This window comes from Podarcis muralis, chromosome 15 (assembly GCF_964188315.1).
Source record: "Podarcis muralis chromosome 15, rPodMur119.hap1.1, whole genome shotgun sequence".
In the NCBI taxonomy this organism is placed as follows: Eukaryota; Metazoa; Chordata; class Lepidosauria; order Squamata; family Lacertidae; genus Podarcis; species Podarcis muralis.
The window spans coordinates 7,957,619-7,975,130 of NC_135669.1; the positions used below are offsets into that span (position 1 = coordinate 7,957,619).

The 17,512-nt window shown below is 48.7% G+C and overlaps 1 protein-coding gene across 3 annotated transcripts; it reads right to left on the bottom strand.

Moving 5' to 3' along the window:
• Nucleotides 1-1,526: 1,526 nt before the first annotated feature.
• Nucleotides 1,527-15,700, bottom strand: DUSP26 (dual specificity phosphatase 26). Of its 3 annotated transcripts, none has more exons than XM_028708306.2 (4): nucleotides 15,232-15,633; nucleotides 6,680-6,951; nucleotides 5,249-5,463; nucleotides 1,527-2,151 (listed from the first exon to the last, which is right to left on the bottom strand). In XM_028708306.2, the coding sequence occupies exons 2-4, from the start codon at nucleotides 6,856-6,858 to the stop codon at nucleotides 1,952-1,954; spliced, it is 594 nt and encodes a 197-aa protein (XP_028564139.2). In that variant the 5' UTR covers nucleotides 6,859-6,951; nucleotides 15,232-15,633; the 3' UTR covers nucleotides 1,527-1,951. The 3 variants fall into 3 exon arrangements, with proteins under 3 accessions (XP_028564139.2, XP_028564138.2, XP_077775479.1); XM_028708305.2 differs by having other exon boundaries at nucleotides 6,680-6,956; nucleotides 15,232-15,626; XM_077919353.1 differs by lacking the exon at nucleotides 1,527-2,151 and adding an exon at nucleotides 4,238-4,536 and having other exon boundaries at nucleotides 6,680-6,956; nucleotides 15,232-15,700.
• Nucleotides 15,701-17,512: the final 1,812 nt, after the last annotated feature.

The following is a 17,512-nucleotide window of genomic DNA, read 5'->3' on the forward strand; positions in this document are numbered from 1 at the left end:
AACTCTGCAAAGCTGGAAGTGTGCTCTATGCTGTATCTGGTGAGCCAACTTTGCATTTAAGCCAGGCATAGGCAAACTCGGCCCTCCAGATGTTTTTGGGACTACAACTCCCATCATCCCCAGCTAACAGGACCGGTGGTCAGGGATGATGGGAGTTGTAGTCCCAAAACATCTGGAGGGATGAGTTTGCCTATGCCTGATTTAAGCCCTCGCCTGGTAGCCACAGGCAATGAGTGACTGAAGGCATGTGAGGGCATGGACTTATAGGTAGGCGAGGGAGCAAGTTGATGGAGCAGGGATGAAGCATTCCATTAATAGCAGCATAGGAAGTTGTCTTATACAGAGCCAGAGAATTGTCTACATTGACTGGCAGCAGCTTTCCAGGTTTCAGACAGGGAGACTCCCCCAGCCCTACCTGCAGATGCTGGGATTTGAATCTGGGACCTTCTGGATGCAAAATATATCAGTACCACTGATCTATGGTCTTCCCCCCATGGTTCCTAGAATAAACCTGAGCTCCTTCAACTTTCAGCAGCTGGTACAAACAAAAAATCCATTCTAGGAGGTGGGGAATCCACTCCACCAGCAATTCTGCTCTAGGAACCAGTGAACTTCTTATCTTTATGCCTGGTATCACTCAAACGGCACTTCCTTTCATTGCTGGTCCTGGCAGGTCTCTGGAGCTGACGCTGCCTTGCTCCCTCTTCAAAACTTGCCACTTTTGGGTGACATGTTTGGTTGGTCCTAAAAAAGGTATGACCTAACAGTGGATTTCAGAAAAGACTTGATTCTCCATATACTGTATATTTGACCAGCTAGCTAGAGTGGAAGAAAAGAGGCTCACGAATGCCCCTTGGCCTACTTGAAAGTAAGTAAGCAGAGGGGAAAAGCCCACACCATGCCTGTGAGAATTTCACCAACATTTTCTCTCCCCTTTGACAATTTCTGAATGCAGTTTCTTTTCTCATTAAGTGATGGAGAATGGCTAAAAATAATAAGAATAGTGCTCTATGTACTTCATTCTATCCAAGCCAGTGCCAGGCTTTAGACAGCCCCTTCGCATGGTCCTGATCTTGCCCAGCAACCTTCCTTGAACCAGGGCAGGGCCCAGCCCTGCTTGCAGTGGCTGCAACAGAATTACTGATCAACTCAGACTACAGAGCTGTGAAATCAATACATTTTACAAATCTGTGGTCCAGGGCATTGCATTTTGGGTAACTTAAAATGGTGGGCAGCCATTCTGGAAGGGAGCTGATTTGGGCTCCCATTCAAAAGCAGCAGCAGCACCTGTAACTGAAAGCACCTGTGGGCTTGGTAGAGAGGGTGATGAATTGGGGTGCAGCTGGTTTACACCAGTGGAAGGCCCTTCTAAGTTCCTGGGACCCTTGGGCAGTTGCTGGTCTGGGACTACTCCTGACCCCACCCCAGACAGCAGCAGCATGGCTCTCTAGCCGTAACCAAACCTATCCTTCTTCCCTTGCCCCATAATTGCCTATCACTGTTGGGTGGAAAAATGCTCTGATGCATTTAGTCTCTGCAGGACTTTATTCTCACAGCTAAAATACATTAAGGAACTACCCAAGCACTTTAACAAAGGTTAAAAGCAAATATGGGGACAGGCCAGACCACACAGGACTCTGAGGGGATTTAGATAGCTGAAGGCTCCCCTGGTCTGAGGTTGAGACTTGATATCAAGAAGAGCCCCATTTTATGGCTTCCCAAAGGAGGGAGAAATGGAGAGAGGGGCTGGGGAACTCTCTGCCTCTCGGAAACCTGAGCCAGCTCACCTCTGGCTGACACCTGAAGCTAACTTTAGAAATTAGAGGCCTTGTAGGCCTTGGGCTTCTGCAGGGCGGGAACTGTGGAAGTTCAGGGATACCAGAGCCCAAATTATGGCCTGGAAGTGCCTCAGGACTGGCTCCAACATTGTTTTCCCCTCTGGCCCTTCCACTCATGGCCTCTGTTTCAACCTGAGGGAGTTGTCCAGGGCAGCCAACTGACGTAGGAAACCTCGGTTGGGGATGATGCCTCGGTGGTCCTTGACGGTCTTTATGGCCTCCACCAAGGTCAAGTGATGGTAAATCATGAGGTAGGCGAGGACCAAAGTGGCTGATCTGCTCACCCCCACGGCACAGTGGACAAGGATCCTTCCTGCAGGAAGAAAGGGGAGATATAGATGGGCTAGATATAGATATGCAAAGTAAGTGTTGACAGTATTGCCATCAGGGCTGGACTTGGGGGCAGAGGTCCAGGGCCCTACTCAACAGAAGGAACAGGAGGCTCCCTGCCTTCCAAACACAGTAGGGATGACTAAACGCATTCAGAATAAACTGAAGTAATGCAGATTGCAGTCTGAAGAGCTCCCAACCGCATTAAAACCATTATCTGAGAGTAGCTAAAGTGTACTATTGAATATCAAATGGCAGCTGAGGCATTTATGGCCCGTAAGGTTAGAGGTGCACCTCAGCAAAGATCTCTTCCAGAATGCCACCAATTTAAATAACTCCAGAGAGATTCCCTCCCCCAGCACAACCTTATCTTTCCATCCTCATTTGATTCGGGACACAGGAGTGAGGGACCTCAAGAATGGGAGCCACATGTAGCCTTCCAGGCACTACTATCTGGTCCTCATGTCCTATTTTTCACTCCCCTTGAGTGTTTTCACTTGGTCGGAATGTATCCTTGAACTCTGATCATGCCTCCTGCATCCCTGGATGGAGAATAAAGAGGGGTGTGTGTGTGTGTGTGTGTGTGTGTGTGTAGAAAGTAGCCTATCACACAAAGGTAAAATTTGCATGGTTGCTCCACCTACTTTTGCAGCTGGCCCCACCCACCATTGGCAGACGGCCCCTGGAAAGTTTCCCAGGAGGGAATGTGGCCGTTTGCCTGAAAAAGGTCCTGAATTCCCACAGGACAATGACCACACTGTGTGGATCAAGTGGAAAACTGCTTGGGCCCATGCGTTCTAGACACAGGACGAGCAGAAGTGTGGACAAGCCCTCAATTTTACTGGTGCACAAAGATGCATCTTTTTCCTTGCTGTACACTGCCCTGGGATCCATCAGGGTGATGGGCAGTTTAGACACATCAAAAACAAATACCTGATGTGCCAGCGGTATAGCAGAACTGCAGCCAGGCAAGATACTTGACATCTTCCTTGTGTGTCGCAGCCTCTCTCTGCCCCCAGGTCAGGCTTGACCCAGGGGTGGAGCTGTGGCTGGTGGCATTGAGCCGTTGCACGAGGAAAATGTCTCTGCAGCGTCCTTGCACACTGGAGCCAAGCTCCAATGAGGGAGCCTGTTCTGGGGGCGCCTGGTCGCACTCCCTAAAAAAAATGCCTCCCCTACGCTATGCATACAGGTAAAGCTAAAGGGACCCCTGACCATCAGTCATGGCCGACTCTGGGGTTGCGGCGCTCATCTCGCTTTACTGGCCGAGGGAGCCGGCGTACAGCTTCCGGGTCATGTGGCCAGCATGACTAAGCTGCTTCTGGCAAACCAGAGCAGCGCACGGAAACGCCATTCCTTCCCGCCGGAGTGGTACCTATTTATCTACTTGCACTTTGACGTGCTTTCGAACTGCTAGGTTGGCAGGAGCAGGGACTGAGCAACGGCAGCTCACCCCGTTGCGGGGCTTCGAACCGCTGACCTTCTGATTGTCAAGCCCTAGGCTCTGTGGTTTAACCCACAGCACTACCCGCGTCGCTTTATGCTATGCATAGATACTCAGAGATAAATCCTGCAATGTTCAGCAGGGTTTATTTTCAGGTAAGTGTGCACTGGCTCACAGACTTTTTACTTTTGTGTTCAGCTTTTCCTCCAAGATGCTTAAGGCAGCACACACAGTCCTCCCTTTCTACTTGCTCCTCACAGCAAGCCTGCAAAGTAGAGCAAACTGAAAGGTAGTGATTGGCCCAAGATCACCCAGCGATCTTGGCTTCTCCCCCAAGATTCTTGGGAACTGAGTTTTTAGGGGACCCCGATTCCATGCCCAGAGCTGCCATTTCAAGCACCTGCAACAAACTACAGTTCTCAGGGTTCTTGGGTGGGGGCAGGGGAAAGGGCTTTAATTATATGCTATGGATATGGTCTGGGTGTAACAGTTAATCTCTCACTATGGGAAAGAATCTCTTTTTTTGCGTGTGTATAATTTTTATTAAATTTTCTGTTTTACAATTTAAAATATTCATTTAAACAACCTAAAAATGTCATTGACTTCCCTTCTTCTCTTTCCATGGTTCATTCTTTCATATCATAATAAATCCCTGCATATTTTACATAAACTAAACCATTCAGTATTCCATTATTACATCCATAAAAACTTGTTTACACTGTTGAATTTATCTTAATGCTGCCAGCATTTTCAGCTGTACACAGTTATTTTCCATATATTTAATAAACATCTTCCAATCTTCTTTAAACATATGTTCTTCTTGTTCTCTTATTCTATATGTTAGGTCCGCAAGCTGCACACAGTTCATCAGTTTAAGTTGCCAATCTTCTTTAGATAGGACCTCACTTGCTTTCCATTTTTGGGCTAATGAAACATACATAAATAACCTTTTTTGACACATGGGAATTTCCATCTGAATTATCCCCAACAAAAAGGACTCTGTTTTTTTGGGGAGGGGGAGGGGAAGTACCTTTAAACATTTTTTTTCAATTCATTATGAATTATTTCCCAATACTCCTCTACCCTTTTCCTCTACCCTTTTACAGGTCCACCACATACAGTGGTGCCTCGCAAGATGAAATTAATTCGTTCCGCGAGTTTTGTCGTCTTGCGATTTTTTTCGTCTTGCGAAGCACGGTGTCGGGAAAGTTTTGGAAAAGCTTCAAAAATCACCAAAGTCTTTAAAAACCTCAAAAAAGGCTACCACACCGCGTTCTATGAGTTGCTCCTCGAAGTCAAGTCGCAACTGTATTAACGGTGTTAAGAAAAAGGAAACAAACTTGCAAGACGTTTCCGTCTTGCGAAGCAAGCCCATAGGGGAAATCGTCTTGCGAAGCAGCTCAAAAAACAAAAAAACCCTTTCGTCTAGTGAGTTTTTTGTCTTGCGAGGCATTCGTCTTGCGAGGTACCACTGTATGTGGAAGAATCTCAGCACACCAATCCCATGACAATGTGCTCACAGGCACCACTCCTACTTCCATCCAGAGCGTTGTATGAAACTCTCACCAATGGTACGGAGAGCTGTTCAGTTCTGCAAAAAGTTGGGCCATCAAGCTACCTCCCGATATGGACTCACCTCCAGTCCTGCTCAGCGCCTTGTGGATGAAGTCAGCGGCGGGATCAAAGTAGGGGCTCATGTCGAAAGTGGGCGAGTCATGGGCCTCGATGCCCAGGTAGCAGATGCCAGTGCCTTCATAGTAATCGGCCCCTCCCCGCCACTTGCTGTGCGAGGCATTGAGGATGTGGGTGATGTTCAGGCGCGCCAGCTCCCGGCGGTTGGCAGCTATATCTCTACATGGGGGGAAGAAGATGGAGCAGGGAAGGTTGTTAAGCAACCCTCTCAGTGCAGCTGGCTGCTGTGCACATAAAGGAGCAAGGTTGCTCATGCAGGCTTTTAAACAGAAAACACAAATGGATGCAGAAAAGGGGGTGGAACGAACTTCAGAATGGGAAACATGAGAAACAGAGAGAAATGGAGATTTGTCTTCTGTAGGTGCCAGGAAGCTGTCAGCAGCTCCTGGCTGGTTGCCCAGGAAAGTATAAAAACAAGGAAAAGTTTCTTACTGTCCTTTTTTATTTCAATATAACAGAGAGAGGCTATAGAAGACATCTGAAGGCAGCCCTGTTTAGGGCTTTTAATGTTTGAAGTTCTATTCTGCTTTTAATGTTCTGCTGAAAGCCGCCCAGAGTGGCTGGGGAAACCCAGCCAGATGGGCAGGGTGGAAATAATAAATAAATAAATAAATAAATAAATAAATAATAATAATAATTATTATTATTATAGAACCCAGCCTCCTGGATAATGACGTTGTCCCAAGTGAATCTCCAACCCCTCATCTCTCCCACTTCCTCATTCATCACTTCTACGGGTGTTGTTACGTGCTTTCTGTCTTGGAGCTCTTTGCTCTCCTACTTTTAAGGCTTGCCAGGTTCTGGAAGTCTGGAAGGCTTTCGTGCCAGCCAACTGCCATTCTGGTCCTGCCTCCTCCTCTACCATTATTTCCCAACTTTCCGCCTCATCTATCTCTGAGCTGTGACCTCCCTCAAACCCCTGTTGTAAATCTATACAGTCATACCTCTTGTTACGTTTGCTTCATGTTACGTTTTTTCAGGTTGCATCCTGCGGCAACCCGGAAGTACCAGAAAGGGTTACTTCCAGGTTTCGCCACTTGCGCATGCGCAGACGTGCTGCATGACGTAACGCGCATGCGCAAAAGCAGTGAATCGCAACCCGCATGTGCGTAGATGCGCCACTGTGGGTTGCATTCCTTTCATGTTGTGAACGTACCTCTGGAACGGATCCTGTTCGCAACCAAGGTACCACTGTACTGTCTTCTTCCTCCTCCCTAGAGGGGTCAGGATGGGGAGGTGGTCTCCACCATTCCTCCTCTGCCCAGTCCCTGATAGTAGGCAATGTCATGCATGCCCTCCAGTTCCTTAGCAGCTGTAGATCACAGGACTTCCTCCCCACCACCGTCCCCACAGTGACATCTGGGCTGGTACGTACTGATCTCCCAGGTAGAGTCCTGGCCACACTTCGTCGGCATGGTTGCAGGCTGTCTTCCCTGTGTAGAGCAGCCTCTCCAACTCGAAGACACTGAGGATGGGGTGGCTGACGGTGTCATCGTGAATCCGCCGGCTGGGAGCCCTGGATCCGTTCCGGGAGAACCGGGACAAGAAGGCCATTGGTGCCGCCAAGCCCCCCCTTGCATCCCGGGCCTCTTGAGGGGGCTGGGGCGGGGCAGTGTTTCTGCTGCGACCACCACCCACGGTCGGTTTCTAAACTGGAAGAGAGCACAGGTGGTATTAGCAGGACCACATCCAGCCTGGGGATCGTCTGCACTCGGTGTCTCTCCTTCCAGATCCTGTTAAAAATGGAAATGGCTAAAGCAAGGAGTCTTGATGGGGCCAGAGCACCGACAGCAGTGGGTAAACCAGGGCTGGATTAAGACTGGCACAGGCCTTAAGCACTGGAAAGATTATGGTGTTTTTCCCATATGCAATTCAAAATATAAGCAATGCTAAACCATAAAATCAAAACATACTTATTGCAACATGATGGGATCTTGTTTTCTTGCATCCTTTTGATCCACATTAGTAGGCTGCCCTCTACTGTAGGTGGGGATAAATCAGGGCTTTCCAAACATGTGGCCCTCAATGCTTTATTTGGTGGCCCCCATCAATATTTGACACCCACCACTGCAGCCTTCGTGCTGCCTTCCCAAAGCTGGGTAAGGGAGGCAGTGGGCTTTGGGGAGGAAGCATGAGGACTCAGACAGGGAGTCCTCCTCCCTTCTCCCCAAAGCATAGCTAGTGGTTTCTCAGCTTTGGGAATGAGGTGGGAGGGCTCTAGGACATTCCAGGATCAAATCAATATCTAAAGGAGTGCCTCCACCCCCATCGTTCTACCAGGACACTGAGGTCCAGCGCTGAGGGCCTTCCGGCGGTTCCCTCGCTGTGAGAAGCCAAGTTACAGGGAGCCAGGCAGAGGGCCTTCTCGGTAGTGGCGCCCGCCCTGTGGAACGCCCTCCTACCAGATGTCAAAGAGAGCAACAACTACCAGACTTTTAGAAGACATCTGCCCAGAGTGGCTGGGGAAGCCCAGCCAGATGCGCGGGGTATAAATAAATTATTATTATTATTATTATTATTATTAATCAGAAACTGGGATGGCTTCTTGGAGGGTCTGAAAGACTGGTAAAGAGGTGGGACAAGCAAAAGTTTGGCTGAGCCTTCAGCCTCGGGGCACTGGAGAGACTGCAAAAAGTGCCCTATCAGAAGCTCTCAGTGATCAAGCGTAAGGAATTACCGTATTTTTTGCTGCATAAGATGCACCTGACCATAAGGCGCACCTAGTTTTTAGAGGGGGAGTGCAAGGAAAACAAATATTATTTAAAGGGAGCGCTGAGCAGAGCCTGTAAGCATCCCAGGTTCTGCTCAGTGCTCCCTTTCATCAGCAGCGTGGAGTGTGTGTGTGGTGCTTGCAGGCTTTCCCCCAAGAGCCGCACACACACTCCGCACAACTCTTTAAAGGGAGTGCGCCTATCCCTGGCTTTGCGGGAGGTGGGGGAAGGGACAGAGCCGCCCGCTCTGTCCCTTCCCGCACCTCCCGCAAAAGCCACGGATAGACCCACGAAGCCTCCGCAGGGCACGGGATGAATGCTCCCCATGCCCTGCGGAGGCTTCGTGCGAAGCTAGAACAGCTAGAGGGAGGGAGCGCTGCACAGCACTCTCTAGCTGTTCTGGCTTCTGGGATAGCTGCGAAGCTTGCATTCGCTCCATAAGACGCACACACATTTCCCCTTACTTTTTAGGAGGGAAAACGTGCGTCTTACAGAGCAAAAAACACGGTAGGTGCCTTATGGTACTTGGAGCCCAAGTTGTTGAGAATGAACACAAAAACCTTGTCCCTGGGCTGGTAGCAAACTGGCAACCAGTACAGGTCTCCCAGCAAAGAGACATAGGATGTTGCCAGTGACTCCTGTGAGCAGTCCAGCCACAGCATTCTTGTCTGGCTTCCAGAGTGGCATAGGCTTCATAAGCATTCCCTGAAATATTTTACAAGGCCTTTTGCAAAAGTAAAGAAAGAAAGGCGGAATAAAACAGGGACGGGAGTAGGAAAATAGGTCTGTGGTAAACAGGACACTTGGATAACATGTTGTTTCGAATGATCTCGAAAGGACAAACTGGGCTTGGCAGCTGTGTTGCCCTTGAAACACTACTAGTTTGGGGGCTCAATAGCCTGAGCTCCAGGAACCCGGTGAGTTTGGCATTGCTCATGCCTGGCTTTTTCTGTTTCAGGCCCCATCAGTGCCAGGCATTGAAAGCAGCAACACAGCTGCTTAAAACTGCCATGGTTTCCCCTAAAGAATCCTGGGAGTTGTAGTTTGGTATGGGACTTTGGTCGGGAATTGTTAGGAGACCCTTGTTCCTCTCACAGAACCACAATTGTCTGAGTGGTTTAACAATCAATCCTACATCTCCGAAAACTCTGGGTACTGTAGCTCTGTGAAGGGAATAGTAGTCTCCTAGCACCCTTAACAAACTACACTTCCCAGGATTCTTTGGGGGAAGCTGTTTAAAGTGGTATGATCCTGCTTTAAATCTGTAGTGCAGATGGGGCCTGACGCTACATTGGATTGCCCGGGTACTTGGACAATTTGAAACCTGCTTTCTTGTCCAAATAGACAAGCGAAGAAACCCAACTGCCACTTTAGTGTTCGATAATGGGCATTCAATCATTTTACATGACTTTTAATGAATTCACATGTGCAGAGGAGAAATAAACGCTGGTTGGCGTTTTCCTCAGCTTTTGAGCTGGCATCTCCTGACCAGTTGGGATCGGGATGAGCTCAGCTGCTGCCTTCCTTCAAAACGATGTTTGGCCAGCACAGCTCTGCCAGCTCAGAGGCTGCCAAGGCAGGAATAGTAATGAGGGAGGCTGGCAGGTGCCAGGAGCTTTGTACAGAGACAGCCAGGAGCTGGAGGAGAAGAAAAACAAAAATCAAGATATCTCCACCCTGGCACTGACCCCGTTACAAGACGAGGAAAAAGACAAATTATTCACCCAGCTCCACACACACTTGGGTCCTCTTGTGGTATTTAGGGAAGCTCTGATTTTCCACTAGGAGGGCAGAAAGTTTTTAAGGAACCCAAGGAGGAAAAGGCAACCCATTTCTGCTCTCTTTGGGGAGGAACTGTCATGCAGTGGAAAGAATACGACTTTTGCATACAGAATGTCCTTGTTTTAATTTCCAGCATCTCCAGCTGAAAGGACCACTTAGGTGGATGGGAAGCTCCCCTCCATGCCTGGGACCCCAGGGAGCTGCTGCCAGTCGGAGTAGGCAGCAGTGGCCTAGATGGACAAAGAGTTTGATCTGGTCCCCAAGACACCTCCCTATATAACCTGAAGCTCACTTTCCTGGCTCTCAAAACTGCCGAGTTGAATTGCTCTGCTTCTGCATTGTGACACCGGGGGTATAATCTGAGCCAGAACGCACCAGGCCCACAGTTGGGAATCTTTCCCCAATGTCTTAAGGTGCTTTCCAGCTGTGGATACTTTAGCAACACCCAATTGTTGCTGTGTTGCTTTCAGCTAGAAGTGGAACAGCGACTCGTAACATGTCCTGCCAAGTGGGCAGCCTCCCTTTCTTCAGCCCCAAAGGTTTGTGGGTGAGGGGGATTTTCATTAGGACTACTGTGCTTTGAAACAGGGCTAAATACACCCTAATCGTTATCTTTCCCAATGCAATTTAAGGCCCAGCGGCTTGGAGGGATTAGATATAAAAGCAATGCTGTTTGGAAAATGGAGGGTTAAAATGCCAGAGTTGCTCTTAGGAAATGGCTAGAGTAATCTATGCAGGCCATAGCTGGTCACAATAGCAACACAATAGTCCACGGACACCTGCAGAAATTGTGCAGCTACTGCCCTGAAAAGGGCAGCTTTTCTGAGCTCTGGAAAACAAACAAACAGAAGCTGAACAGGCAAAACATGAGAAACATGCAAAACCTTGCCCATGATTTCATGCACATGTCCTGTAAAAAGTGAGTTCACCATGTGTGACTATTCAGTGGCAAATAGTCTATTCAGTGAAGACGCAGCTTTAGCATGTATGAAGTTGTCCTAAAGAGCTGGTGCTTCCTGGAGAAGGTGCAGAATTTTGTTCTCTCACCACCGAGTAACCTCAGGCAGACGTCACAAAAGCTGGACATTAGGGGGTCTCCGGCACCTCTCATTTCAGGAACTGTGCCCAGGGATCACTTCATCGTATGCCTATCCAAATGCTGCTGTTGCATCAATCTATCTGACTCTCTCTTGCTGAACTTTGGAATACAGTGGTGCCTCGCAAGACGAAATTAATCCGTTCCGTGAGTCTCTTCGTCCTGCGGTTTTTTCGTCTTGCGAAGCACGGCTATTAGCGGCTTAGCGGCTATTAGCGGCTTAGCGGCTATTAATGGCTTAGCGGCTTAGCGGCTATTAACGGCTTAGTGGCTTAGCGGCTTTAAGAAAAAGGAAACAAACTCGCAAGAACTTGCAAGACATTTCGTCTTGCGAAGCAAGCCCATAGGGAAATTCGTCTTGCGGAACGACTCAAAAAACGGAAAACCGTTTCGTCTAGCGAGTTTTTCGTCTTGCGAGGCATTCGTCTTGCGGGGCACCACTGTAGTTCAGCCTGCTACTTCCCAGCTCTTTTCTGTCAGAATCAGGTTGGGGGAATGTGCAGCACAATCCACTTTTTGCAGTGGAGATAGGAGGTGCCAAACCCATTCTGGGAGGCTGGGAGCATTGCAGCTGCAGCTATTAGGAAGTTCTTTCAGAATATTAAAAATGGCCTCTGCTGGGTCCGATTATTTTTCAACCAAGCCCAGTGCTGTGTACTCCATGGGTAGACAAACTAAGGCCTGGGGGCCGGATCCGGCCCAATTGCCTTCTAAATCCACTCTGCGGACTGTCTGGGAATCAGCATGTTTTTACATGAGTAGAATGTGTCCTTTTATTTAAAATGCATCTCTGGGTTATTTGTTTGGCATAGGAATTTGTTCATATTATTTTTCCAAAATACAGTCCGGCCCCCCCAGAAGGTCTGAGGGCCAGTGGACCGGCCCCCTGCTGAAAAAAGTTTGCTGACCCCTGGTACTCTGACAGGCAGCAGTTTTTCAGAATCCCAGGCAGAGGGTCTTTTGCACCCTCTGTTGTCTGATCCTGTGGAGCGATGCTAGGGACTGAACCTGAGGCCCATGGCTAGCCCTCTCGTTTAGGCCATTTGAGACACATCTTAGGCAGAGGACTTTGAGGAGCAGGGCAGTGGTGCCCCCTCTAGGTGGAGCCAGTGTGGTGTAGTGGTTAAGAGCAGTAGACTCGTAATCTGGTGAACCGGGTTCGATTCCCCGCTCCTCCACATGCAGCTGCTGGGTGACCTTGGGCCAGTCACACTTCTCTGAAGTCTCTCAGCCTCACTCACCTCACAGAGTGTTTGTTGTAGGGGAGGAAGGGAAAGGAGATTGTTAGCCGCTTTGAGACTCTTTAGGGTAGTGATAAAGCGGGATATCAAATCCAAACTCTTTTCTAGGCTGCCCACTGCCCATCCACATCTCCTCTGTTGCTCCTCATGCCTTACTCTGAGAAAGAGTCACTCCTCAGAGCAAGGCATTGTGGGGGGAAGTGGCCTTGGAGAGACTACCCATGGCTTTGCTGCCGTGACAAATGCCCTTTGAACTTCAGAAAGAATCAACACCTTGCCCCAGAAAAATACCCACTTGCCCCGATACAAGGTCTCAGTTTGAGACTGACCCTGTAGACATGTTGGGTGAGGCCAGAGGCCAAAGTGGGCAGGGCAGCAGGTGTAAAATTGACTTTTGTACAGGAGGCTGATTTCCACACAATCCCTCTCTATCCCTCAAAGTAAGAGCCATTCCAGAGTTCAAGGACAAATTCCAGCCTGGCAAAAGCTCTCAGGTTCTGAAGTTGGGATAGCAAAAAAGGGTTAGTTTTGAGGATCAGAGAGAGATGCTTGGAAGGGCTCATTGGGTCCCTGGGCTTAAGATTCCTCACTCCTTGATACAGGGTCCTTCTTCTGAGTGAGTCATTGTTGGGTGACAGCCTGTTGACTCACCTGCCCTTGCTGTAAGGTAAAGGTAAAGGGACCCCTGACCATTAGGTCCAGTCGTGGCTGACTCTGGGGTTGCGGCGCTTATCTCGCTTTATTGGCCGAGGGAGCTGGCGTACAGCATCTGGGTCATGTGGCCAGCATGACTAAGCCGCTTCTAGCTAACCAGAGCAGCGCACGGAAACGGTGTTTACCTTCCCGCCGGGGCGGTACCTACTTCGTGCTTTTGAACTGCTAGGTTGGCAGGGACTGAGCAACGGGAGCTCACCCCGTCGCAGGGATTCGAACTGCCGACCTTCTGAACAGGTGACAGCCTGTTGACTCACCTGCCCTTGCTGTAGCAGAGGCAAAAGTCAAAGTACAGAGCATGAGGAGGAAGAGGAAAAAGAAAAGCAGACAGTGGTATTTGCTGGGCCATCTCAGGTGGCTACATGTCTTCATTCAGAACTGCTGGGAATGTCTGATTTCAAAGCATAGGCTCCATCACGCTGTCACATCCACTTTGGTGCTGACTTGCTTCAAGAAGACAGCTTTCTCTGGAGCCTTTGCTGCTGGGTGTGGTGCCAGGCCAAAATGATAATAATACCAAAAATCTGAACTGGGTAATGCAGAGGATATCGCATCGTGTTCAGAAATGTGTGCACATACACACAGACGCTTAACACAATCACCAGAAATGATTGGTTGTTTCTGAATTGCATCAAATTGTTTAGAATATTTCTCTGTACTTTCTGAGCTTGGCCCAAGCTGTGCCTGCGTATCAGTCTGGGAATGAAACAGGGATGCCCTCACACACGGTGGTGGTTTTTCTATCTTCCCCTTGTTTACTGATTGAAAGCAGAACAGCTTTTATAAGGACTCTGCGGCCTGTGGATTGTGAACAAAATGGGGGATGGAAGAGTCTACTTGAGCCCCTGATAGCAGACAGTTCAAGGGGGGCGGGACTTCAGGCCAGTGAGCTGAGTGCCAACACCATCTCTTCCTTACCCTTCGTGAGAAGGTCCAGGAGTTGAACCCCCCCCCTTCATTGCTACATCAAAATAAAGTATTACATTCGGGGGTGGCAGCCAGTCTGAAACCTGAGTGCTTTAACCCAGCAGGGGAAGGTTTTACAAGCCTATGAAGGGAAATAAAGCTTTTCCAACACATCTACTGGGCTATAACACAGAGGTGGGAAAAGCAGATTCCTCCAGATATGGCTGGACTGCAACTCCCTTCATCCCTGACTGTTGGCCGTGCTGTCTGGGGCTGATGGGAAATGGAGTCCGACAACATCTGGGGAGCCACAGGTTCCCTGGCCCTCCAGGAACAGCTCATCTTGGGCCTGTGGCTTTTGCAGCAAGGCAGCTGCGTCTCTAAAGGATTGGTAGCCGATGGCCATTTAGCTTAACAGGAATCAAGCACTGGGTGGGGCACCCTTCCAGGCTGGAGATCAGATGCAACAGATCCACTCCTCTCCATGGACCAGCCCTGTTCAGAATACATGCGTGGGGTGGGGAGGGAGAGGCTTTTCTTCCTGCACGATGTTGCACACGATGCACTGCTCTTTTAATGCTCCCACCGGAGCACTAGCAGAGGGGAAAGTAGAGATTGCCTCCTGCTTGTTGTTTTGTCTGCCTTGCTTCCCAGCCTCATAAGCCGAGCAAAATAAGAAGCCATGTTCCCATGCTGCGCAACTCTCTCCTTGTAATCAATCTTTTTCACAGGGTTTCATGCATGAGAGCCCTTATTTTATCTGTCCTCTCAGTGGGAGGCCACAATTGTTCCCACTTTACAGAGGCAGAAAAATGAGACTGAGTTTGAAGAAGACGTCTCTGGCTCGAGGTATCCAGTTTAAGCCTAAAAGCCAAGCAGAGTCCTCAAATCTACCCCCCTCAGTCCTTCCAAAATTATCCACATGCCCAATTGCGCTGGTTCTCAGCCCGGCAATTTTTTTTTGCCAAAAAGCAGCCCTTCAAGAGCTTTGATATGTTTTGAAAGACATGAGCTCCAAGAACGAGTTCTGCGTGGCAGTAGTGTTTGGGAAGGAGGCACATTTTCTTTGAGACCAGGATCTATCCCCTGAACTATGTGACCCATAGATACCCCACCCTTATATGCACACCAGCATGAATCTGGCTCTCGTTTTCCTTCCACCGCACTGTTGGGATGATAAGTTAGTTAGCAGAGAGTAAATACCACAGGGTCATGCATGCAGCCTGAGACCTCCCACTCCACCAAGCCTCGATCCTGCCAAAGTTCTGCCACAGTTCCCTGCCACATACAAACATGCAAAGCATCGAATAGCCTGCTTCTTCTTCTAAATGGCAGCTTCTCCGAGAGAGGACAGGCAGAAGCGTCTCCTTGCTGGCACAGCGCAAGGGGGAAAGACCAAAGAAGCCACAGGCTCTGTCCTGCCATGGAAGTGCCACAAAGAGACAACAAGAGAGCCAGCTGGCCCCAGTTACTTTACCTTTGTCCAGGCTCTGCTTTTTCTCAGCTGGGAAAGAAGGCTTCTCCTTCAGATCTAGTCGGCCATCTCCTCTGCTCTCCCTCTCCTTGCTGCTGCCGCTCCTGCTACTGACGCTGTTGCTGCTGAAGAAGGGGAAAGGCTGCTGTCTCAACATCTATTTTAAGCCCTGGCATGTCCAGGGGCAGATTTGTTTCCTATTAGACAGTGAATGGGTGAGAGAGAGTAGAGTAGCAGCTCAGGAGACAGCCACTCAGAGAGAGCAGGCACGTGCAAACACACGCCACAGATGCACCACACGCTCGCTCGCTCCTTGCTTCAGTCTGCACGGCAACACAGGAGCACACCTGTGCTACCATGCGAAAGCCCGGCGCAGACCCTTCGCTGTGATTAATATGTTAGTTCATGCAAACGAATGCAAGGCCATTGTTGGGAGCAGGGACAGCCAGCCGATAACCCCACAGGGCAAATGCAGCCAGCAAAGCCATTGTTAAGCTCGGTCCTGGCTGCTGTGTCACATTTTTCATCCAATCCAAGCTGGGAGAAAAACATTTCACTAGTAAGAAAAGGAAAATACATTTTTTTTAAAAAAAACCCCACACAATAGTTATGAGAGCTAGTCCTCGTTTGCATGTTAAGAGACAGAACAAAATCCATACCCCAGTTGGGGGCTACTTGGAGGAAACACGGGAGAGTGCAAATGTGCATAAAAACATGAGCTGCTCTGCTTTGGAAAGCACACTCACAGCAATGCTGTTACCCCATGCACGGTTTTCTCAGGAAGAATGAGTCCCATCAGTCAAAAGGCAAAAAGGCTGTGCAGAGTGCTGATTGGCTGGGGGGTTGGTGACATCAACAAGCACCCTCCCCTCTCTCCACAGAGCATTTTTCCCAGCTGAAGAAGAAAACATGTTTTTATTTATTTTTTTAAAAAATCATGCACTTCAGACATGTTACAAAAGGAAATTTAAACACACAAAGGTAAATAGCCCACTTGAAGTATGGGAGGAGGAACAAAAATTTGAACGTAGAAAGAAGCTGGACTCATCTGTGGGGCAAAAATATCATCATCATCATCATCATCATCATCATCATCATCATCCTGGGTTTTTATGCACAAACCTTATATACTTCACAGGAGCACAGGAAACTTGCCTTGTGACCTGGCATGACCTAGTGTCTGAGGAAGTGGCTCTCCCGAGTTTCTTAGAAGAATCCTTCACATCCTCTGATTGTTTTCACTGGAGATGTCAGTGAGACCTTGGGGACTCCAATTTCAGCAGCGACCTGCGCAACACCAAAAATTGCCCTCCCCCTTATCACCTTCCATTCTACATTACAGTTACAGTGCCCCCGGGGCTCCTTGCCCAGTGTGACTGAACTGGTCACACTCCCCTAAACCTGCCTCTGTGAATGACTGAACCCGGGACTTTTTGCATGCAAAACACAATGCTCTGGCAATGTGCTCTGACTCCAACCTATCCATTTCATTTAAATGTTAATGCATTCCTAGCTCATGCAGTTCTACAGAGACCAGGACACACAAGCTTTGGGCTTGTCCATCTCTCTGTTTGCTCTGCCTCTTTTACCCAGGAAAACCTGTAGCTCACCGCTGAATCGAACCAAATGGCTATCTGGTTTTCTGCGGACTGCTGTGTCAGGGATGGTGCTGAGGAGGGCTGCACTGAGGAAAAATGCTGGGAGCCAACCCCTCCTCCTGATCCTGAATCTTCCCAGGAGCAGGAGGACAGTATAGATTTTTTTTTTTTTTTTGCTTTATTTTGTCCTTTGCTGTGTTTATTAAAGAAACTAACTGGTAAGAATTCCCTTTCATTTGATCTGCTCATTTGCAGCCATGCGGGAGGAAGGTGATTCCCAGAAGCCTGACATGCTGTTTGTTCTGATTCAGAAGTAAAGAGCATATTTTCCAAGCGGGCATGGGACAACCAGAAGTGTGGCTGAGTCCCAACTAAGGCTGGATCTACACTGATTTTCTAAATGTTATTAAATACAACATTCTATAATGTTTAATGGCAGTTTCTCTTTGCTGCTCTGCAGCGCCCTCTGGTGCCACATTTTAATAACACATTTTTAACGTTATAAACCATGAGTGTAGATTCGATCCAAGTAGGGATTACCCTCCCAGAAACGTGTTAGTAGTACACCCACCCCACAATTGATAACCAGCTAAGAACAAGGACTCCACAGCTATAAAACCCTTACTGTTACATGGAGTTCATACCCTGCAAGTGTTTTGGAAAAAGTGGGACAATCTTTTTTTTTC